Below are 25,065 nucleotides of genomic sequence, written 5' to 3'. Positions count from 1 at the left end.
GTGGCTGACTCTCGGTTTCAGTTTAGGTGGTAATCTCGGGGTCATGAGATCAAGTCCCACATTGGGTGTCATGCTCAGTGTGGAGTCTGCTTGAGATTCTTTCTCCCTCTCCCTCTGCTCCTCCTGCATATTCTCTCTCTCTCAAATAAATCACTAAATCTTAAAAAATAACATATATGACTGAAATAGCGTAAACAGACAATAGCATAAAAAGCTGGGAAGGGAGAAATGGAAGTATACAATTGTAAAGTTCTACTATACATGAAGTGACATAATATCATTTGAAAGTTGATTGTGGTAAATTAAGAGCATATACTATAAACTCTAAAGCAACTAAAATAACAAAACAAAGACATATAGCTAATAAGCCAACAAAAGAGATAAAATGGAATTGTAAAAATACTTAATCTGCAAGAAGGTTAAAAAAAAGATAAGAAGGGAACAAAGAACATATGAGACAAATAGGAAACAAATAGCACAGACTTAAAACTAAACATATCAGTTATGACATTAAATGTCCTAAAGACCCCAATAAAAAAACAGAGATTTTCAGATTATAAAACACAATTATAGTCTGCCTTTATTTAAAAAAAAAACAAAAACACAAATAGCCCAAAAGTAAAAGGATGACAATTGGTATATCAAGGTAACTAATAAAAAGAAAACTTGAATGGCTGCATTAATAGCTAACAAGGTAGATTTCATTGCAAACTCTATCACCAGAGATAAAGAAGTTCATTTCATGATAAAGTTGTCCATTTATAAAGATGATATAATAATCCTTTATGCACTGAATTACACAAAATTAACTAAAAAGATTATTTTTTAAAACTTTTTAAGATTTTATTTGTTTGGGGGGGAGAGAGAGAGAGAGAGAGTGAATGCATGAGTTAGGGGAGGAGCAGACACCCTGTTGAGCAGGGAGCTGAGGGCTTGATCCCAGGATCCTGGGATCATGACCTGAGCTGAAAGTAGATGTTTAACCAACTGAGTCATCCAGGCACCCTCAGGAAAAAAAAAAAAAAATCCATAATTTTATTCAGAGACATTAACATTCCTCTCTCAATCATTAATAGAATAAACAGATGTAAAATCAGCAATGAAAGGAATATTTGAACAACACTACCAACCAACTTCACCTAAGTGGCATCCCTAGAATACCCAACCATAGAGAACACACATTCTTTTCAAGTGCATGCGGAAGAACATTTATCAATATAGACCAGATTGTGAGTTATAAAATAAGTCCCAATAAATTGAAAAGGATCCAAGTCATACAAAGCATATTTACAGGTCATTGTGGAATTAAATTGGCATAAGGATATTCATATTATTTTAGTATCCTTTTAATTTTTGTAGAATATATCATGACAATCTATTATTTTTTTATATTGGTAATTTGTTTTTTTTCTCTTTTTTCCCCTTACCAGTCTGGCTAGAGGATAAGTTTTACTAATTATTGTTATTAATATTTCTCATTGTTTTTCTGTTTTTATTTCATTGATTCCTTATCTTTTTATTTTTTTTCTTCTGCTTTCTTTGAGTTGAGTTTGTCTTATTTTCTAGCTTTTTTTAAGGTGGAAGCTAACATGATTAATTTGAGATTTTTTTTTCTAATGTAGGCATTAAGTGCTGTAAATTTCTAAGTACCACTTTAGTAGTATGCCATAAATATTAACATGCTGTATTCACATTTAGTTCAAAATACTTTCTAATTTCTATTTTAATTTTTACATTGATTTAAGAATTATTTAGAAGTGTAGTATTTAGTTGCCAAATATTGGGGGATTTTCCAGAGATAGTGGAAATGTAAGTCCTCTCCAAATTGATCTACGGATTCATGCAATTCAATTAAAATCCTAGCAGGGTTTTTTTTGGGGGGATATAGAAATTAGCAAACCAATTATAAAATTTATGTGGAAATGCATAGCACCCAAAATAAACAAAGCAAGTTGGAAAAAGAAGGGAAAAGTTGGAGGGCTTAAAAGGAAGACCTTATTTGAAGACTTACTGTAAAGCTTAGTAATGAAAACAGCATGGTATTAGCATCACGATAGACAAATGGGTCAATAGAATAGAGAGTCCAGAAGTAGATCCACATGTACATGGACAACTTACTATGACAAAGGGCATTCCATGGAGAAAGGTAGTCATTAACAAATGGTGATGGAATAATTCATTATTGATATGCAAAATTATCTCCTATATTTTACATCATATGCAAACATCAAAATCATAAACCTAAATTGAAAATGTTAAATTATAAGACTCAAGGTTAAGAAAACAGGAAGGACCCTTTGCAATCTCAAGTTAGGCAAAGGTTTTCTAGGTATGACACCAAAAGTACGAACCATAAGAGAAGAAGCTGATAAATTATACTTTAATAAATTAAGAACATCTGCTCTTCAGAAGCTTCTATTAGGAGAATGAAAAGACAGCCCACAGACCTGGGGAGAATATTTACAAAGCCTATATGTTTTAAAAGAGTTATATCCAAAATATATAAAGAAACTTCAATGTTCAATAATAAGAAAATAAACAACTTCATTAAAGATATGCAAAAGATTTAAACATTTCACAGAGATGTACAGCTAGCAAATAGGTACATTAAGGAGATCATAGATATCAGTAGGAAATGCAAATTAAAAGCCAAATTAAACACCATAATGAGAGAAAACAAAACTTATACGTGGGGAGATGATTTTACACTTGTATATTATATTCACCTAATAATTTCTTAGTTCTCAACTTCCCTTTGCCTGTAAGGACACAACTTTGTCAGCTCATTTCCTTATAGCCACTCTTTCTGTGTATTTCTTAAGTTGCTCCTTGTCTTGTCTTTAGGCTCTCAATACAGGAAACATGAAAGGCAATTGAGCCAATATTCTTGTTAGTTCCTGTAGAACAACTACTTGAAATTAAAAGTCTTGTAGTATACATTCACGAATTTGCTTGTGATGTGATTCTTCACAAGACTGGTATCTCATGACCTTGACTTACTGCAGGGCTCACAAGAGTCAACCAAAGAATGATTGTGTTTTTCCTGTTTTCTAACTAGATGATCCTACCAGAGTAGCTTGAAAGTGGGTAAATAAATGGAATGGATGACTCTGACTCTGTTAGATGCCTTTGGTTCTGTTATAATAGATGTGCCAGTTTATAAAAGCAGTGGAAGGATATTTTACACTTGAGTTGTACTTGGTGTTCTTATTTTTTGAAAATATTTCATTAGTTGCCTTAAGGGTGGAGTGTCATGACTTGCTTTGCAGTGGAGTTGGTAGTGAGAGATAGATAGGGCCTGCCCAGGCCTGGAGGTGTGCCCTTCTCTGCAAATCCAGGGAGGAAACAGTCCAAAAGCAGGTGCCTGTGTGAAGAACTGAGACGCATGTCTGTCTTTACAGCAAAGATAGTGTCTGACTTAGTTCATGTTCAGAGATTTGAGAAGCAAAAAACACACTGGCACATAGATCATTATTCAGGAGGCATGCCTTTGTTGAGACCATCATCAGTTTTCATGTCTGTATAAATACTTGTACCCCAGTATTCTCTTCTCAGGGAATCATGCTCACCTCATTCATTCTTCCAAGTACTTTTTTCCCACACTACTCAGGACAGTAGTTGTTAGGCTGTCTTTATATACCAGAATAAAGAACTGCCCTATTTCAGATCTATCAAAACCATAGCTTGTAAGTCCATGCCTCCTTTTATTTCCTCATTGTTCCAATCAATGCTGTTTCTTCCCACAGGGCTTCTTAGTATCACTTGCAGCTGATGCTGTCTGTGCCTTGGTCCATGCAGAGCTATAGAAGCAATTGAACGCTTTTGCCCACCTTTAGTATACTCGTATTTAAATCAATCCCATACATCTTACCTAGCCACGGGGAACTTTATAGGCATTTATATTTATTTAATATTTTCTTCAAGTTTTGACAGATTGATTTGTTTCTAAGCAGCTGTCAATATGATTTTATTCAGAATCTTAATGGGTTACAAGTCTTAGGGGGCAGTGTCTTAATGGCCATCTTAGTTGAGACTTCTGTCCCAATTTGTTTTACGTAAGGTACACATAAGACAATTTAGTAATAGAAGAGGTAATGGAATCTTGAAAATTCTTGACATAGGATTTGTGACATGAAGCCCACTTTGTGGATTTTCATTCATTTTGTTGTGTATGTAAGAATTATCTTATCTGGAAAAAAAAAACAAAACAAAACATCAATCCCTTCATTTGGAAGCCTACACTATGCATGATGTTGTAAAGGAGAACAGCTGATTAGCAAGAAGGGCTCCACACAATGGAAAAGGAGTTTCATATTGACAGTAAATGAAGAGTTGGTTATGCTGCAAAAGATCTGTTGACACTAACACCAATACTCCTAACCAATGTATGGTTTTGACTGCTAATTTACTGATGTGCAATATGTACTGGAATACTCCTGTCAACCGGCTAGTCAGTGGTTTCTTTCTGCTGAAGGAAAACCTACCTGGGAACTCAAATCATATCAGAAAGTTGCTTCACAAGCTGAGAATGTAAGGAGAGTTAGTTGATGAAGTGTAACTTCAAGGTAGAATATCTTGATACATCTGTCTCCACCATTAGGATAGACTTGCCAAGAAAAATAGTATGGCAGCCATCTTGCATGCCCTATATTCTGACAGTGAAAGAGGCACTCCTCCTTGGCACCTCTCTTTCTAGTCTCCTTTTTGACCACAAATTCAGCCATCAGATAGGTTGATATCTTGGAGTAGATGATCATTCTTGTTTACTTTTAGTTCTTTGTGATTGCATTTCTGGACCTTAATCTTGAAGAAACCTCTTTGTTTTTAAGGCATTGTTTTTGATTCCCCACCATAGGCCACCAGATTTTCATGACATTTATAAATCTCCACAGGTACGATCAGATTATGAACCGTGATAAGTAAAAAGAGCCAAGGGTGGTGAGCAGTTCTGATAACACTAGTTGTTACCCTGTCCTTTCCTCTCACATCCAAGGCAGTACTACTGTAACAATAACCTTAAGTCCTTCCTAATTTACTTTAAGTACGGAACCTATAAAACTTTACTATTTAACTGCTTTTAGCAATGAATGATTTGCAATACACCTCACTATTGATCATGCCACTGAAGTCAACCTCTGCTGTCTTGAGGTAGTTTTTATAAATAGCTAATCCCATCTTTTGGGTATTTTATTTGTTTCCTTCTCAGAGGATAACGGTTTTTTTCTTAGTTCTGGGAAGATATTGCACTGTAGTCCTTTATGTATTGACAAAAAGCTGCCTATTTCTTTAATGAAGAATTTTCCTTCAGCATGAGAATCTAGCATCTTTATGAGTTATTTTCTATGAGTGTACAGGGACCAAACATCTGGAGTCCCCTGAGTCCTGGTTAAGATAAGTCATCATAACAACACATGTTCTGATTAATACCCCATTTCCCTTAACCATTTGTTCATGAAAACTCCTGTGACCTATTTACTTAACAAATATATGTGTATGTACTAACATATGGAGCATCAACAGTGAAGAAATGATATGGTTTAGCAAGAAAAGCTGTGAGATATTTGTTTTTCAAAACATTTTACATCCTTATTTTCTCAAGTAGTAAGATAACCCAAGGGTCTAAACCATGTACTCCCATATCCCTGTCGAAGGAAAACTACAAAAAGTTTGATAAATGCAGGAGAGGATTGCAAAATTATTTCTTAGCTGCCTGTTATTCTCATGTATCTGACAAAACCTCACTAATTAGATTTTAAAGGGTTTTGTTGCAAAACATTTTGATTGATATACTTAAGTGTTATTTTCTAGTTATTTTCAGAAGCTGTGCTGTAGGTTGACCCAATAAGAGTTATTGTGAGTTCAGCAACACTGAAACCCAACACAGTTGTTTTTTGGATGGATTTGGAGGAAGATTAGTAACCATTCCATGATATGTGGATAGGACGTGGTCAAATGGGGTGAGCTAAATAATGTTCCTGCTCTTTTTACTACCGACTTATACTCTTGAGAGCTTGGAAGTATAAAGGCTATTACTTACACATGGTTCTAGTATCGGTGAGTCACAGTGAATCAGAACAGTTAGCTCTTTTGGTTACAAACATGCATTTCAAACCAATATAAACTTCCAGGTTTAGTGAATATCTTTGTGCTTCTCAAGGAGGGGGTATAATAGGTATCCTCATGATGGATTATAAAGGAACAGGTGGCATGTTACTACCATCATCCTCCTGTCCACTTTTGTGCTTTTGGAATTCACATTTGTAGTATTGAAACAGTAACTAAAATATATATAGTATATACATGTGTATGTATATTGCATATATAGGTGATATAATCTATATAATACAATGTAGGATTGGTGGGTTTAAAATAATTAAATTGTGTTATACCAAAGAAAACTTCTGAAGACAATTCATGCTTTTTACATTGCCATTTAGATTCCAGTCTCTTACCAAATAACTACATAGTAGAAATGTCAAATAAAAGTATATTAGGTACACTTTGGTAATGACAAAATTAATCTTTTTAAACAACTTTTCCCTTGAAATTACTGGTATATAAGCTTTCGTTGTTTCACTTTATCTTCTAGACATTTCGTTACACTCTTAATGTACCATTGTATTTTTAAAGGAACCCAGTCTGACAGAAAGGATTATAATTTTGGAACTGTGGAAAATGTGATTTTTTTCCCCCTCAACACTGATGTTCAGGATTAAAAATAACTTCTTAGTATTCATGAAATAAATATTTATCTATTTTCCCCCTAAAAATTTAGATTTTGTCAGATTCTACACAGGGAGTGGGAGGAAGACAAGTAACAATGCATTTGTCAAAAGAAACTCTATTAACATTATAAAAAAATTCATTAAAATAACAGCTGCCTTTGCAATAAATATGTGCCAATTTCAGGAGCTAGCACTGTCTACATTGTTAACGCCATTTCTTTTCTAGACACCCACACACTAGGAGAACCGTTAAAAATGCAGTATCAAGCAAGTATCGAAGCTTCCTCTTTGTGTTTATTCTTAGCATTCTCCACAGAAGGGCACCACAATCTTCAAGTGACATCTGTATTTCATAAATATTAGCCCTCTATCATACATGCTATTTTTATTTTCTACTCTGGAGCCACAGTGAAAACTTGAGAAAAAAATATTTCTTTCTTCTTTCACTTACTTTGAATCTTACATTGCTTTTCCTGAACTAATAAAATTGAGAAAACATGAAGAGCAGTCATAATGTTTCAGGTCTAAAATTCTAGCCTCACTTTCTCTGAAGGACTTCCTTGGTCTCTGTGGTCTCTGGCTTCTTGTTGGCTTCAAAAACAGCAGATTCAAAGACTGGTCAGAAATAAAAACTTTCATATGCAGACAATTCTAGGTTGTCTCACCGGCACCAAGGAGTGGTATGGGCTGCTGCTGCCTGCTGTTTACTTACCTCTCAAGAGTGGGGCAGGCCTGGGAGCACTTACAGAGTCAAATGTTTTCATTGTTTCCTTAGGCATTAAAGTACTAATTTCTTAATAAGAGACAAACAACAGTAAAACACCTTGGGCAGTGTGGGGCAGAGAGGGAGAGTTATTCACAGAATTTTAGTTTGGAAAAACCATGCTGTGTAAAGGGAAAGAGAAGGCAGAAAAGTTAGAGATTAAAACTTTAATACCATCATTATTCGCAGTGATAGCACAGATGCCATGGATCAAAAGAAAAGAAAAAATTGGGCGAGGGTTGGAGCTAAAAACTGCCATCTTTTGTTCTGTTCTTATTCTGTGAATTTGGATCAAATGGGTAAATTTTAAGATCTCATCGTGTTGGCATAGGCAAGGTTTCGGGAAGTTAATATTCCCGTAAATTTACTTACTTAGTCTGTCCATCTGTTAATCCATCCATCCATCCATCCACCCATCTATCTTAGCAGGGCTGTAGCATTAGTATTACATGCGGTGAAATTAACTTAAAACAATCATACTGTAATCATATCCGTTATCATTTGGGGCAGGGAGAAAGCAGGCAGTGTATGTTTTTGGATATTTAGGGATAACCATTTAAAATAGCACTTAAGACCTAAAACAGTGAAATCTCTGGATAAATTCTAACAGCTATATCTAAAATAACATTTGTTTGTTTTTAGCATTTCCTCATTATTAAAAAACCAAACGAAACCAGAACCCACAGAAATTCTACTAGACATCTAAAATTGGGTTTGATTTTGCCACATTTATTCTTCCTTTCCATTGCTTACTGTATTTTGTTATTTTCATAGAAAGTTGACTCCATAAGGAGGCAGCTATGGTAGAGTTTCTGGAACTCGAAAATCTGGTTTGAATCCCAGCTCTGTTCTCAGCCAAGTCAGCTTATTTCTTTGAGCTTGGATGATAGTTGAATCAGGCTGTAAAAAATCAAAACCAAGAAAAATGAAAAAGAAAAGTGTTTACAGTTGTTTTTCAAGCCTGGTGCCAGATTCGTAGATGATCTAGGAATAAACATTATGACAGATAAACACATTTTAAGAGTCAAATCACGTTAAATTGAAATTTAAGCCTCTTCTTAAAACAATTATCTTTAAACCGAATGGTTTCAGACAGCATCTCCACTTACCTGTAGGAGGAGTAGCGTGGGAAGAGTGGAATAAACAAGGCCACACTGTTGTCAATTTCCACCTCCTTTATTCTCCAAATGAAGTTGCTGAAACATTTTTTGTTGTGCATTTCGTTGTAGTAAATACGGTTCTGTGAATTCATACAGCCTGTGCCTCAGGATTTCTGAATCCTCCATGGCTGCCCCTTTGAGAGATGCAAGAAGTCTTTGGTCAAGGGGCGGGGTGGGTCGGTGGATGGCACTCCCTTAAATATTTTCTCGCAGTATCCCAAGTTAGGTGAAGATATTTTCCATTTCTGCTTATAGATCATAAATAGGTGGCTGAGTTTAACTGCTTTTTGTGGCCTCCAAAAAGCCAATGTAGATTTACAATCAATGAAATTCAGAGACCCTAGAACAAAAAAATAATTCTTTATCTCAGTTAAATACAGAGTGGCCACTTACTTGTCTTCAGGAACCTATTTTCCTAATGCTTTGTGGTCTTACCCAATTTTAGCTTAAAATGCTTGTCCAATTTTAGTTTAAACTGAAAGCTAAGACGCAAAACCCAACCACAACAGAGCAAATATAGGACACTCAGAGGAATTGTGGAATGAGTAGGGAGCAAGCCTGATTTACAGACCACATCAAAGCCACATGTATGACAGGTGCCCCTTCTCCAGGGTGTTAGTCTCTACAGTGGGGCAAATTCTCCAAAGGAAATACATGCTTTTGACATATCCTACCTTACTATTGAATAAAATATAAAATAAATACATTTTTTATTTTCTTCTTAAATTTTGTTTCCTATGAAAAGATTTTCAAAAAGGGTGGTGAGAGACTTCCTACCCGTCATTATGCTTCTGTATCTGTCCCATCTACCTGATACTTATTTAATTCACTTCCTTTCAATTAAAAAAAATAATTTGTTGAGCATGTGCAATGTGTCAGGCATTGTAATATATGCAAAGAGTTAGGAAGATAAGTGATGTTTCTCCTGCCCTCAAGGAACCTACATCTTGTAGGTAGCTGTGATAGGAGACACCTTACAGCAAATGCCCTAAGAGATTTAGAAACAGAAACTACTTTTGGGAGAACCTGTGTTTGGGAAGGCTAGGAAGTCATGCAGGTCCCAGACCCAGCTACAGAGCAGCTTTTACTGTTGGTTGTATTTAATGAACACAGGTGCAGCTTAGACACACGATTCCTTTATTTACCTCTTCCCTCCATCCCTTGACCAGAAGACAGCAGAAGGGAGGGTGGACATCCACAGCCGGTCACTTCCCATCTCATTCAGAAGCAATGACTGGAAAAGGAAAAAGATCTTCTTTCAAAGGCCTTTGGGGTCCATTAAGGTCCTAAATGGACTTCTTTCCATCTCTGGAACCCCGCAGGCTGGACAGCTGGCTACCGTTCACATGAAAGAAGATGTGAATCACTTCCCTTGTTGGCTGATTGAGGCTCACTGGTGTAACATTGGTCCTTGTCAGCTCTCCCTAGCATCCTTCCAACCAATGGGTCATTTATTAAACAATCAACCTCAGACTTATATCATCATAATAAAATTGGATTTTATATTTGGGGGGCTGGGGACATCTCCTAGGGTAGTTAGTGCTATGATGACATAGCATATTACATATGACCTCAAATGCGTAATAGCAGGGCCAAAGCACTCAGGAGGAGACCTGCCTTGAAACTGCCACCCAGACCAAATTGTGCAGGCGATCAGAACCAGGGGGAAATTTCTAGTCCTTGATTTCAGGTTTTATTTCACCCCTTTCCCTCACTGGCAAGTTCCAGAGAGGCAACCCATGACTTCCCTCAACTGCCGGTGCCAGTATCAGACTAAACTGGTCAGAAGTTTTTCTCTTTTCTGTTACTTCTGCCAAATGGGTGAAGGTGCTGACGGAGAGTAAACATACATGGAACCAAAATGAAGAAAGAGGAACAACAGGAGGATCGATCGTATCAATGACTCCTGGAAAATTGAAAATTGATAGTAATTTCAAAAGATCAGATAGGGCTCTCCTATTTCTCAACTAGGTCGCTGCCTAATTTTAACTACTTCTCATTTAGGACAGTATCTCAGTCTTTCAAGTTGAATAGGAAATGTTGCTTATCCACAAGCGACTCCTAACATTTCCTTAGGAAAACGGTGTTATCCTTAAAATCTAAGCCACTGTACTCCTCTCCCTGCACAGGAGGGAATCATCTCTAACTATAAGGCATGATAACTTACAGACCCTGCAACATTCCTGGGAAGCAATAACATATGCTTTTTGTTTGTCTGCTGGCTTTTTAGAAATTCTGTCCAAGCCTAGTGAGCTTGCATGGGATAGAGTATGCCATGTGGGGAAAAAAAAAAAAAATCCAGTACTGTCTATTTCCATCAACTAAGTCCTGTTTCCATCCTTGTCTTCCTCCTCCACCACCTCACTCTGGGTCCAGTAGAGAAGTCAGGTGATTTACCCATCTGAATAATGATTTCACTTGGGATACATCTTGCTTTAAATCTTCTTGGGGAAGCTTCTGAGGGGTAGGCGGGTGTGCAAAAATTCTAAGAGAGAAACATTGCTTCTGGTATGGAAATGGTTGGGATTTGATGAATCCGATTTCTTCCAATCCCACTGACCCCTGAGGCATATTGGCCAGATCCAGCAGGCACTGTCATCTTGGTTCAAAATAAGGTATTTTAGTATCCATATTGCATGAACCAAATGTTTGATGATGAAGTTGAAAGTAACTATTAAGATTTTGAATGTAACCAGTTAGTTTAAAATTCTCCACAGAGTTTCCCTTTATGAACAGAGCAAACGGTGCTACAAAGGAGACAGCAATGACTAGTATGGAAATATTTAACTGATCCTCCCCTCCCCCCCTTATTTTTGTTCCTCAGATTTTTTTCTCCTCAGACCCGGCGGGTGGAGAAGGGTGGGGGGAAAGGCAGCATTGACACTTTTCTTTTTCTTTTTCTTTTTTTCAGATTCAGAAGAGTAAAACACACCTCACATACCATAAAAGAGGCTGCCAGTGTCTTGCATCATTTTAGCTAAGCTTCTTCATTCTCCTTCTCCTCCTTCCACAGAGACCCCTATCTGGGGAAGGTGTCCAACTTTCAGAAACCAGCCCCCCACACACACACACTTGGCCTTCCCTCATGCCACCTCCTTCCAAGAGATGGCTCTCTGGGAGCTGGTTTGAGGTCTAAGAACTCTGGGGAAATCCTCCCCCAAGCAAACCAAACAACTTGAGCTTTTTGCACAAACAGAAACAAAACGTGAAGGGACTTCCTCAGAATTCTTTGCTAATAATGCCCTGGCTTTCAAGGCGCCTGTCTGGCCTGATGAGGATGGACATCCTGGATATGCTGAGGGAGGCCTGAAAAAGCCACATGCACAGTAATTGCCATCTTACTACTGTCGATGCTGTTCCTTTAAATTGTTATTTTTTTAACTGGCTACTGATGGTGGATACAGCCGTGCTGCACTTCATCACAGCTAAGATGATGACTCCAGTCTCTGGTTGTTTCTTTCCTGAGTCTGGAACATTCTTTTTCTCCAGTTTTCTTTCAGACTTAAAAATTGTTCTTATGCTTGTCTTTCCATTTATATAGGACATTCTTTTTTTTTTTTTTTTAAAGAGATTATCCTATAGGACTCTATTTGTAAATGCTTAATTTATCTGTGCTTTCATTAATAGAAACCTGAATGTTTCCGCTGATGACCATACTGTTTAGGTGGGAGACACATTGTTTTCATTGGGTAGCATCCATGACTAAATGGTTACTGAAATTTTTACCACTCGCCGGTCCTCTTCTTTTGGATATTTATGGTTTCACTTAATCACTCTTCTTTCTATTCAGGGAAGTGCTAAGGGAATTAGTATCAGGGAGATATGTCAAATAACTCTTCTCATTTTAGTGAGTCTTTCAAAATAACACATAGAAGATAATTAACAGCACAAGCCAAAAGAAAGCATCGTGGATGTAGCATGGAAAGAGAATAAAGATTCACCCCCTGAATTCAAGTCAAAAATGGGATCCAGTGGAATCTAAGTAAGGGTAATTTTATGAGTCTAAATGGTGTGATTTGGATAAAACTGATTCTTAAAAGGTGGTTATGGTTCCCAAAGGAATCTTTGAGTCCTTCCCAAGGGGAAACCCCATGACTCTGCTGGTGATGGAGTGGGGGTTAATCATAGGAAGAGAGAGAGAAAGCTAGATGGTAGGCTTACGTGTATTCCTCATTGCAGATTTAATTTCTACGTTAAAAACACCAAAACAAACATTTAAAAAATCTTCTTATTACTAAAGCAAAACGTTGCTATTTCTTCAGACAGAAAGGAGACTGTGTATGTAGTCTACAGGGCCTCTTGCCCCACTGAAATATTCCCCAACAGAAAGAGCTGAAGAACTCTTGCATCAAATGCCCAGTTTGTACTGACATTTAAACACAGTTCTCTGGTCAGATTTACATTTTGCCTTGTAATAACACATATTTTTCTGTTGTTCCCTCTGCCTTTGGAACAGTGACCACAATAAATAATGTGGTCACAAATTCAAACCAGGTGCCTAATAGGTTGAGCAAATGAGTAAAGCAAGCCATGTAATATCAAAGTTACTGTGATCAATGGCAGTTGGTACCAGTGAGGCAGTAAGGAGCAGTAGGGACTGTGAGGAGTTGGAGCTTTCTGTATGTTGAGGTGTGTCTTATGGAAACAGGGCAGTTACTAGTCAGCAACAGGATTAGTGCTATGTAGGAAAGGTGGTCCTAGATACCTGGGATTTTATATAAACTCTCTGCAAATATTTAAATACTGGCAATGAGTTCAGAAATCTCCAAAGACTGTGCTGGTTGAAAAAAGTATGCCTAGGACCTGCACACCATCCATGGGATATCGGGATGCAAACTATGCTCTTTGAGGTGTTATGGTTTTGTATAGGAAGGAAATACAACCAGGGCATGTCCAGTTTTTCATCTTGGAACCTGAACTTTATACCTCATTTCTGTTCTGTACTTTTGTATGTAGAGCTTTGCAGCTGGTCAAAATAGAAAGCTTACAACTTCCCTTTTATACTCAACAAGTGAGACTAAACAAGATCTGAAGAAGAAACAGGAATATAGCCATTTTTTCTAGCAACAATAAAGACATGGTAATGTTTTCCATTTGCTTTAAGTCACTAATTAGCTGAAAAAGAATGGGAAGAGAATTTCATTCAGTATAGAACTCTGCTTGGAATTCTCATTGTGGAGAAGCAAAACTCCATGTAACTCATCTTTAAATCCTTAAAAATTATTTTGAAGGGGCATTGAGTAAAACTGCAAAATTATCAACTTTTTGAAAATATAAACCAATGTATTATTGTAATATTAATTAATACTGGAGTTGATAAAACATTGACATTATGATCCCCAGTCAGTATTGACTGGAAGAACAATATTTCCAAAGCTCTGGTGCACTTTCTGTGGTCTTTCTGTTCTTTTGAAACAGCTTCCAAAGGAGCAGCGATATGAGATACACATTATTCCCTTTTTTGGAGTCTGGCATCTTACTCAGTATTACACTGTCAGGCAGAAAGCAAGGGCTTACACACCTGAATTAAGAATTGATCAGCAGTAAAGGGACATTTCCACCAGAGACAAACCACAGTTTCTACCTGTCCCTGGGTGCAACACTTTCCAAATGAAGTTGACCCTGAAGTTTGGGAGACCCTATGTCACCAAAGAGCTCCACATCCAGGTTTTGTGGATGTGGTAAGTTTTGAGACATAACGACCAATCCATTGGGAGGTCTTCATTCCATCTTTTATTCATGCCAACCTTCCTTGGGTTATGAGCCCTAATAACTTACAGCAGCAGGCAAGAGATTCATTTCTAGCCCATTAAATTTAAATGGATTTTCTTCCATTACCCATTTCATTCTTGGAGCTTTTCAAAACTATTGAAAACATCTGACAGGATCCCATTAAAGGCCTGTTACACTTAAACAGTAAAATAGTATCTACACATCTGAGAACCAAAGAAGAATCTAGCAAGGTTGTTTATTTCATTTGCAGAACTAAAGCCACTGTATTGTATTTTCCACTTAGAACCATGCCTTTAGTAAATTTGGAGAGTGAACAAGTCAAGAGCAACATTATGATGGGATATGAGGCAGAAGGCAGACGAACAGATGGAGACCAATTTTGTAATCCTAATCCATATTTTGGAAGTAAGAATACTGGTCTTTTTGTATCCCTTTGTGATGGATCACTTTTCTTTAGACACATGATAGATAAATAGATAGATAGATAGATAGAATATATATTCTATTCTTCACCATTGAGCAGAGACATGATAAACATGACTTCATAATGTCCTCTGTGGACTATAGGGAAAAACAAAAGAAAAAAAGCAGTAAGTCTTTTTCTCATAATGAGAGAGAGATTCTAAGATTAAAGCCTATGTATGCAGTATTATGTCCCCAATAAAGGATATTCCAGTTGGAGACGTTGTTCTGATTCTGAGATCCCCACATATCCCAACGGGAGCAGCAGTGCTGCTCCCTCCACCCCAACCACCACCGAACACGGCCCAGAGACAGTCAGCATTCAGGAAGTGGGTGCACAACTGTCTAGCTGTGTTCCGCTCTCCACCTGTGAGTGCCAACAAAGCCCAACATCTCCTTTATGCCGAGCATATCGCTAAAGGCTTACTTTCCAAGGATATGCAGACATACCCTAGTGACATGAGGAGCTTATCATAAGGGATAGAAATTGCAGGTGGTTTGGGGAAAATTGTCAGAGCAAGTTTATGAAAAAAATAAAAATAAAAATTTCTCCATGGCTTTCAGATTTAAGAAAAATAAAATAAAAACAGAACAAAACAGGATTTATCTGAAATTGTTCTTCCAAAAGGGATGATGACACCGATCTATATGAAATTCCAGTGAACTTATTTGTAATCCAAGTTGAAATAGTTAAAATCCAAAAAGTGGAGTGTCTTGCAGCAAATAGGAGATCCTATATGTGCGGTGTGGGGAATCATGGCCCAATTTTGCTCTGCTGATCTTATGGTTGGTACAGCACTGAACCACAGAAAATTGGACATTAAAGAACATAATGGTGCAATAATGATGTTATATTAGATCTTATGTGTGGATAAATGGAAAGTAATACTTAAAATTCATCAATATTGCTCCAGCATTAAAGGCCTCATTATCACTTAGAAAGTGAACTTTAAAAAAAAATTGTAATGAATGGCACAATATTTCTATGAAACATCCCTCTGAGAACTGGGGACACATTACCCCTGCCAAGAACAGATTTCAGTTAAGACTTCCTCTTGTCAAAGACCCTGAGCATTGGAGTGAGAGTAGATTAGAATGGTGGCAGAGCCACCTAGAACATTTGACAGATTTCAGTTAATTTGGGTTCAGAGAGGTTAGAAAAAGATGGGAAGTAGTCCTTTGGATGTTCTCGACATTTGTAAGAGACTGCATACTTCTCTAGGAAAGTCTGCAGTCCTCAAAGATTGTTTCATTGAAAGAACACCTTGTTTTTACATTAAACAAGGGTGGGTACGTGGGAGACCGACACTGAAAAATTCATGGAAATCCATTTAAACATTATTACTTCCTGGTTCTTTTAACTAATCTGCCCCCACCTCTCCCATTTTTCATTAAGATATTGTAGATGTACTTGAGATGAATTTACATTTATTCTGGATCCTGTTCCCCAGGTAGAAGTGGATCCACACTGGCCATGGCTGGCTTCCCTCAATGAACTTGGACCCAGTGTAGATTGCTATCCACTGAGCCAGGAGAAGCAGCGGGTGGTGTGTGGGTCCTTTCAACACCCTAGGGGCACACTTATTCAACCTCCTTTGGGAAGAGCGTGCATCTCTGGAGATGCATGCTGGCTGGAGCAGGCCAGGGGGTGCCCTCATGGAGGCTCCCACCTTTGGTCGGCTTCAGCCATGATCACTGAACCCATATATTTTCATGGGAGCGGCCTTCTTAACCTGCAGAAGAATTTCTCTGCCAGGTTATGGTGCAGGGTAATTCATTTAAAATAAAGCTCATTAAAACCCAGTAGCTGTGGATTGGCTTTTAAGTAGATTGCCCTGGAAGCACGTTATTGTAGAGTCTTTGCTTCTTTGTCATGATCTATCTTGGGGTAGGTATTTGTATACTTGTGTCCTTGTCTTTGAGTGGGTATAAGTATGATGGCACAGAGACAGAGTCACACACCAATATACATAGATTTATAGTAAAAACCTACAGCTGTAGGTATCGTCCAGTAGCTGATTCTAGAGATAAACTGTAGACTATACATTTTCCTTTATTTCTTGCTTTGATATTTTTATACGATTTTATATGCTGTAAAAAATTTTTAAAAAATATTTGCTATTTTCATTTGTAGAGCTCAGTTGGGTTTTTATCGACTCTGGTGCCCACTGTACAGCCTGCTTCCTCCCCCTACCTAATTTAAGAGTCTTCTCCCTTTTTCATACCTTTCTTTTACCTTTCCCTTCTTTTCTTCTCCCATTTTCTACCTTCATAACTCCTTCTTTCGCCTCTGTCCAGGCAAGCCATTCTGCCTGTGGTATCATTTTAGCATAAGGAAACACAAAATAATGGGGGAAAGAGAAGAATCTTCTTCCAGTGGAATTAACATGAGGAAATGTCAGGTGCCAAGGATGAGATAGGTAGCTGTGGAGTAGGGAAAAGATTGAAGAAAGGAAGCAGGAAAAGGAAAATCCTCATGGGAGATCAGTTACCCAAATCAAGATGAGTCACTCTGAGGCTAATGTAATGCCGTCACCTTCCCTCAGTAGAGAGCGCAAGAATGGCTGGTGCTCACCAGGGGTCTGTAGCCCCTCTCCTGGCATGGGCGCTGGCCCTGTGTGAATGGATAACTAAGCTCATCTCAGCCTTAGACTTTGTTGCTGTTCAGCTGGATTTGTGAGAGGTGTCTGGACTAATACCGGGAATGTTTAACAAGACTCAAAAGAGGGAGGCAAGCAGAACCAAAACCCCCAAGCTCAGTCCAAATCATGCCAAATAAGTACTTCTTTGAGGGATAAGGAGGAGATTTCTGGATGTGTTCTAAGAATGCTCCTCCAAAAGGGAAGATGGTAAAATGTACTTATGTTTGTTTTTATAGTGGTGAGAGGATGTACTTCCATGATGTAAAATAGCTCTCTAGCAGATAAAAAGCAGGTTCCAATTTGCATTTGTATATCACAGGGCAAAAGAATGGCCATCCATTCTGAAGAAGAGTGTTTTGTTCCCTATGATGCTGGTTTGTATGAAAACAAACTATTCAAATACCATAGCATCACACCTCGAAATGCAAAAATTATTCCTCAAGATTCATGTAAAACAGAAATGCTAAACTGCTCTCAATAAACTCAAGATGTGTTTCTTGTAAATCTTTATTGCACAGATGAGGCTGACAGTCTGTTGATGTATAATTTACCCCATCATCTAGTGATGAATAAGTACCTGTATGTTCTTCTGATTACCAAATAAAAACAAATGAGTTAATCTCTTGGTTGGAATTTGAAAAATCAAATGCCATTTTTTTCTTTCTTTTCATGTTTTCTGCTGTTGTCTGTGTTCTGTCCCAGATATGGGGCTGCCCAAGAGCTCACTCAACCATCTGTCTCTTTTGTATTCCTTCGAACGCCACGTAATACTCATACCAAGTGCCTTTGCCTGCACCCTAGAAGCTACACAGTAAAGCTTGACTCATGTCATCTTTTCTGAGGGACGGGGTGGATGGGTTATGAAAAGCTCCTCAGGCCTTAAGAAGTGTCAGCATTCATGGAATGAAGCTGGCCTCCGTATGTTTCATTTTCTTCTGGGCACAATGACATGGTTTGACAATCCCATGATGCCAGTTTTCAAATTCCAGGCTTTTCATCTTTCTTTCTCTCTTGAAGGGCCTACCTGGCAATATTTTATTTCTCTCCAGCAGTGGACATGAGGGGTCTGACTAGGGAATAGTCATTACCCCTGTTTGTGGGTGTACTAGAGATTTACATCCAGGATGGCACCCAGCCTGCCTCCTTCTCACTGGCCACGAAGAGGGACTTGTCTAGCAGGGAGGATGCGCCTGACACAGATGGCACCCCCTGCCCAGCCACCTCCCTATGCTATTCCTATATAGAACCCCACTGGATTATTACCCTGACAAAGAGGGCGGTGACAGCCCTCCAAAGTGGCTGTTTTTGCCATGCATTGAAACATATTTTTTAAAATTCTTTTTCTGAAACCTGAAACAGAACTTACTCATTTTTAAAAACAGAAAACTATAATAAAATTAAATTCACCTGTAATACCCCATCCAACAATCATTCGCTGTCAGTTCTTTCCTCATTTCCGTATGGTTTTTGCTTTGCAGAGGCCATACAGTGCTGTATATTTACTTTTGTGTTTTGGTTTGTTCACATAACATTGGATTATAAGCACTGTCCCATTAAAAAAAAAAAAACCCTCTTTATTAATATAATTTCAGTAGCAAAATAATAATTCACTTGGCTCTAGCACAGTTTGCTTAACCAACTCTCTGCTGTTGGACAATTAAGTCACACATATTTCATGTTTATTTACTTATTTATTTTGCCGTTGTAAATGATATAGCAGGGAAGTTCTTTGTATATAAGGCTCTGTTGCGTTTCTGAATATCTCCATTGGATGAATTCATAGATGTACAGCTACAGAGTCAAAGCTTGTGAACATTCGTTTGACTCATCATTTGCTGGCCCAGTTCCAAAGCATGTTCACCTATTAAAACAGCTATATCTAAAAAGCATATAGTGTTGCTTGTCTGAATAGCTCTTGTGGTTTTAGTCATTGTTCTCTGTGATGAACAGAGATCCCGTTATAAAGCAGGCATGGTATCGCAGTGGGTGTATGGGGTAGGAAAAAAGGAATATGTGGTGCTAATTGATATACTATTGGAAAATGACTCTTGCGGAAGTATGGCTGGGTTTGAAGCCCTCCAAACTCCTTCAGTGATGCCCCAGCCCTGAGCAGAACGTGGGCTTCTCTTGATACTCTTCTGTCAAGGATGGGAAGGGGCAGAACTGGGGACTTGTCCCAAGACAGCAGGCAGTGTCTTGTTGCCTTCTGCTGCACCCGAAGTGGAACACTGAGGTGTTAGAAGATGTGCTGAGCCATAGAGATCAGAGGTTGTGGGTATCTCAAAGGCAGATATTGCAAAATGCTAAAAGAAAGGGATTGAAAATGCCCAGTAGGGTGATGAACGCTTTTCCTACTTCCGTCTTTCAGCACCGCCCCTGCCCGTGGGATCTGTCTGCTGGCTTGTAACAACATTCCTGCTGTTGCCCCATTACTAATGATGACGCTCGATCTCAAGGGCTCTTAAAATACCCTTTCCTGGCAGGCTTGGCGGTGCTCACTCTGTTTTGTAGAAGGGAAATGATTTGTTCAACCTCAAGCTGTGTATCCCTGGGGTTTACTGCTAACCTCTTGGTCCTGAGTCTTAGGTGTGTGTATCGGCCCCAAGGTCGGTTGTCACTTCCATCAGTGTCCTCTGCTCCAGACACTTGATGAATTGGTTTCATTGCCCTTCAGCTGAACCAACCAAGGACATTAATTTGAAATATCTGATAGCTATGCGTTTGTCAAAAGATACTTCCAGTCTCACAGGCTGCAGTGATGACATTTCCGCCCCAAGCTGACTGATTTGGTTGTTTATTCTTTGAACATTCACATGCCGTGGGTCAAGGACAATGTGATCTGTGACCTTAAAATGCTTATCTTCCAAAGATGACATATTAGCGACTCTACACACGCACAAACACACACCCCTTTCTTTCGAATATGAACTAATAATAAACACTGTATCGCACAGCAGTTTGCTAAGCACTTGTACGTGTGAACTCTGACTCGATCCTCACAATTGTATCCTGAGATGAATGTTTCTGAATTTTTAGAGATGAGGAAAATGAAACTTGGCAATGTCAGCCCTGATGTAGTTGTTTACTCATGGTTTCATTTTACCTACTTCATTTATAAAATATTGTGGAATTCTAAAATCACATCAACATCATCAATTTTAACAAAATTTAAGAAAGCAGAATAAAATCAGAGACAGAAAGGAGCTAGCGTAGATGGAGTATCTTAGTGTGTGGTCATGCAGGCTGAATTGCGCCCCCCTCCCCAGTTCCCAGCATTATGTCACAAATTGGATCTGAGTTTCCTGGAAACCTAAATAAAAATGAAAAGAAACCATGTAAAAGATTCACATCATCTATGACGGGGGGCAGAAGCAAGAGCGCTTGCCCTGACGACTGAAATACCGTTGTTAGGTATTCACTGAGTGTGTGTTTCTCACTCATGGCCACAGAGCAGGCTCAATGGGGAGCCTGAGAAATGCCCATGCCTGGGCCCCACTCCAAACCCACTAAACAGCATTTCTGGGGAGAAGTGCCTGGGTATCAGCATATTTTCTTTACAACTCCCCAGACGATCCCGATGTGTAGCCAGGATTGAAAAGCCCTGACAGTGAGTTCCCAGTCATTCACAGAGGAACATCCCAAGTAGATTTCTGCAATAAATCCCAGAGAGGGTTCTCTGAGTCCCAAGATGTTCTGCTGGCGTGGAATAGTAGGGCACAATTTGGAAGCTGATCTGGACTTAGACTAGATCTTCCAGCTAGTGTCTCTGATGTTTTCATTGGGAATGGGAACAAGGGAAGGGGTTGAGTTTTAGAACACAAAACTTACAGAAGTTGAATATTATTTCCACAAATGGAACTGTGAGTCAAGTGTAGGTAATTTGGTGGCTGCGGCATGGAAAATGGTTTCAGGAACACAACCTCAATGAATAGGGAGCCAGTGGGAGGTTGACTCAGACTCTAAGCACTCACGGTGGTCCATGATGTCACCTAAAGGGTTGGGGAAACTGCAAACAGGTATTTTATATGTCTCCACCTGCTACCTGTTTGTGACTCATGATTAGGAGAGGCATGGTTGATTTCTCCCTTTACCTGACATATTGGGCATTTCATCAAGCACACAGAGAAACTAATTCCCTGTCTAGAGGGCTTGCAGTCTTACTGTTCCACTGTGCAAGGCTCCCAGAAGTTCCCATCTCATTCAGCGCCTGCAAAGAACATACCAAGGGAATGAAAAGGTGCCAGCCTCAAGAAAACTGCAGACATTTAAAAGATCATCGTAGGTGATTAAAAAAAAAAAAAATTTCACCAAGCATTTCTATGAAATCACCTGGTACTAGGGAACGTTTCTACAAGTAATAACACTGGAAGCTTGTCATTCAGTGTTTTGCAGGTTTTCAAGTGCTCACATAGGCAACATTACGTTTGATCTCCCAGGTTCACAAGAGAATCCATAGAAAGTGGAGTGCCATATTTTCCAACAGTGAGACAAGAAAAAGGAAATTACTTTCAGGTGCAGTTTTCCAAGCCTGCCTGAAGATCAGAATCACCTGGGGCACTTGTCAAATATCCAGGCCCTTCAGGAAATCCTGGCTCATCAGTGCTCAGTTGGGCTTGAAAATCTGGTTTAGTTTTATCTTTTTATTAAAATTATTGTTTAAGTTTTTCTCATCCTTAGGCAAATTTAGGATAACTGCATTTGAAGGAATTCTGGATAAGAGGTTAGTCAAAAAACAGCAAGAGTCTTGGGGAAAACTTTCTCTGGGTTTGAACTCTGAAGGATCCTGGCTTAAGGATTGCCCCAGACACTCAGTAGCTTTCTGCAAATTGTTTAAACTCATTTTGTTTCCAAATTCCACAAAATGGGAATTATTTTGCCATCAGAGAGTTAGTATCAGAAAAGATAACCAATGTACATTTTAATGTCTATAGCGAATATGGTGCTTAGAACAGAGTAATTACGTGATGGGCAGCAGTGACTATTACTAATGACCAAGTGGTCAAATTGTGAATCCCTGCTCTGAATAAAAAAACCTGAACCCAGCCTCCATCCTAAAGCAATGGTTCTCAACTGAGGGCAATTTTGCTCCTAGGGAATATTTATCGTTGTCGGAGGTTCCAGAGGACAGTTTTGATGATCACGACAGGGGAAGTGCTACTGACACCTAGTGGTCGAGGCTAGGAATGCAGCTAAACATCCTACTATGCACAGAACAGCCTACTCCTGCGGCCCAGGTGTGCTGCTGCTGAGAAACCCTATCCTAAAGGGACAGAGAGACAAGGACAGCGTTTCGTGAGCAGAGGGATAAATGCTTTGAGTCCATAGCGTCCCCGTGTAAATGCAGATTCAGTGGAACCCAGAGGCACTTGTCGTGGATCAGAAGGGGCTCTGGACAATGTCAGAAGCATGGATCTGCATCCTGGTAGTACCCCTGATCAGGGCTGACTGTAGGATATGGTATGAATCAGACCCCCTGGAGTTGTGCAATAAGGCAGCCCTGGACCTGACCCAGAGCATCACTTTGGGCAAATCTTTTCAACCCGGGTGTCGGAGACACCTCATTTTGCCAATGGTCATTAGACCCACCTGGGGAACTTGTTGACAGGCAAACTTCTAGCTCCGTTCCCTGGATATTTCACTTTAGGAGACTCAGGAAAGGGCCCTGGAAGCCATATTTATAAAATTCTCCTCAGGGACTTTGAAATCACGGTCATAGCCAGGTTTGGGCTCTCTGATTTCCCTGCCAACTCTGATATTCAGGGCACATACAAGACCTGGACAATGGAGACATGAAGTTCTGCCAGATACAGCTTCTCTCACCTCATGCACATTAACCATTTTTGTGGCTCTGAGGTATTTGGATTCATTTTGTGTTTTCTATTTTTACTATTAGTCCTCCTCCCACTATTAACACCACTCTCCCCACTACGGCCAATAATAATAATAATGATAATAAACACAGAATGTCAAGCGTAGTACCCTGTTCTTTAAGACTAAAATGAAGCTGTCTCAAGCACTATCCCAGGGGTAATTCTCCACATCTCACCAGTGACTCGGGTTCACTTCCAGCCCCGAGTTCCTGCTTCCTCAGATGTAGATCAATCCACAGTTCATCTTGTTATCTTTTACCCAGGACTGTGGTGACTCACACAGTTTCTCAATGAACACAACCTCTATAGACCCCCAGGCCTGTCTGTGCCAAGTAGACTTTACAAAAAGTTTGCATAGGGTCAGGGGACTTGTAACACGAATAACCATAAATCATGTGTATCTTCTGTTTAAGAATTCTCTCTGTACTTCTGCCGGGCTCAGACTCCAGGCGTCTGCCATGTTGCTGGCTTCCGAAATCCAGGCCTCTTTTGCCCCACTGTGGATGGCAAAATAAAGAAAGAAATGAATGAATGAGTAAATAATCTTTGTATACATGTATATATGTAAGATATATGTGTATCTATGTGAATGTGTTTTGATATGTGCATGTCCGTGTCTATATAATATGTATGTGAACATACGTGTGTATACACTCACACACACACACTTACTTACACATTTATGTAAATGTTCTTTTGCACAACTCAGCCCGCCCTTCATTTTGCTCTTCTTCCTGATCCTCACTCCAGGGTCTGCCTTTTCACTCCCTCATGGCCCACAAAACCATTTGTATGAACAGAGATAGATAATCCGTTTCCCAGTGGGTGTTCTGATGCCAGCAACAGGGAGCTCACAGACCCCGATAACCCAGCATTTGTGTAACCTCCTGCACACTCTCACATACCAAGGTCCCTTTCATCCTCACCAGAACGTGTGGAGGTCACTGTGTGATTTCCCTCCTTGTGCAGATGAAGACTTGAGCTTCCAAAGACTCACGTTAATTGTGTGAGGTCCAGCAGGTGTAAAGGCTATAGGGACAACCCCTACCCCCACTGCTGCCCATGCCCGATTCCTCGATTCTAAACTGAGAACTTTCCCATCCACAACAGCAGATCTTTACCCCGAATGCACATGAACATCATCTGGGGGACTTTAAAAATACTGATGCCGGGGTTCCGCCCTAGTACAATGAAGACAGAATCTGGGGGTGGTGCGCAGGCAATTGTATATTGTATATTTAGATCCACTCCCTGGTGGATCTAAAGTGCGGCCCTCCTCCATGGTGTGTTGGTCCCTAACATACCAACCTACCAACCAGGAGACCGAGAGCCATCATGCACACAGAAGTAAAGGCCGAGCTCCTGGCTCTTCTGGGCCACGGGATGCATGATGTTCCCATGAGCTCACCCAGCCTTCTCCCAAATGTTGTTTTCAGACCCAAACATTTGGATCATTTGATAGTGTTTCAGATGAGCATTTCCCGTCCAACAGGTCTGTCCATGATCCTGCTCTTCCTTACCCCTCTTTTCCTCTTTCCAGGCACAAAGAAGCGCTCTCATGGCTCACCAGCCCCAAGCACTAGCTCCACAAGTCGCCTCACCTTGCCAGGTGGGTAAATGGCACCACACCATAATCTTAGCAATCACAGGGAACAGAGAGGACTGGTTTCTCTGATGGACGGGGACTCTGGCCCCTTATCTCTCCAGTCC

The 25,065-nt window shown here is 39.4% G+C and overlaps 1 protein-coding gene across 4 annotated transcripts in view; it reads left to right on the top strand.

Annotated features, from left to right (window-relative positions):
- The window catches only part of LOC111147299 (phosphodiesterase 1C), a 598,548-nt gene that overhangs the window by 551,954 nt on the left and 21,529 nt on the right, over positions 1–25,065 (top strand). For 3 of the 4 annotated variants that reach the window (XM_022503266.1, XM_022503267.1, XM_022503268.1), the window contains one exon: positions 24,896–24,964. In XM_022503266.1, coding sequence (XP_022358974.1) covers positions 24,896–24,964 — 69 coding nt within the window. Of the gene's footprint in view, positions 1–11,559; positions 12,285–24,895; positions 24,965–25,065 lie in introns of those variants that run through there. The other variant, XM_022503265.1, reaches the window with a different exon arrangement.

This window comes from Enhydra lutris, unplaced genomic scaffold (genome assembly GCF_002288905.1).
Source record: "Enhydra lutris kenyoni isolate GAN:26980312 unplaced genomic scaffold, ASM228890v2 scaffoldscaffold16, whole genome shotgun sequence".
Classification (NCBI taxonomy): domain Eukaryota; kingdom Metazoa; phylum Chordata; class Mammalia; order Carnivora; family Mustelidae; genus Enhydra; species Enhydra lutris.
The sequence above is the reverse complement of the archived record's forward strand: the minus strand, read 5'-3'. Positions and strand labels throughout refer to the sequence as shown.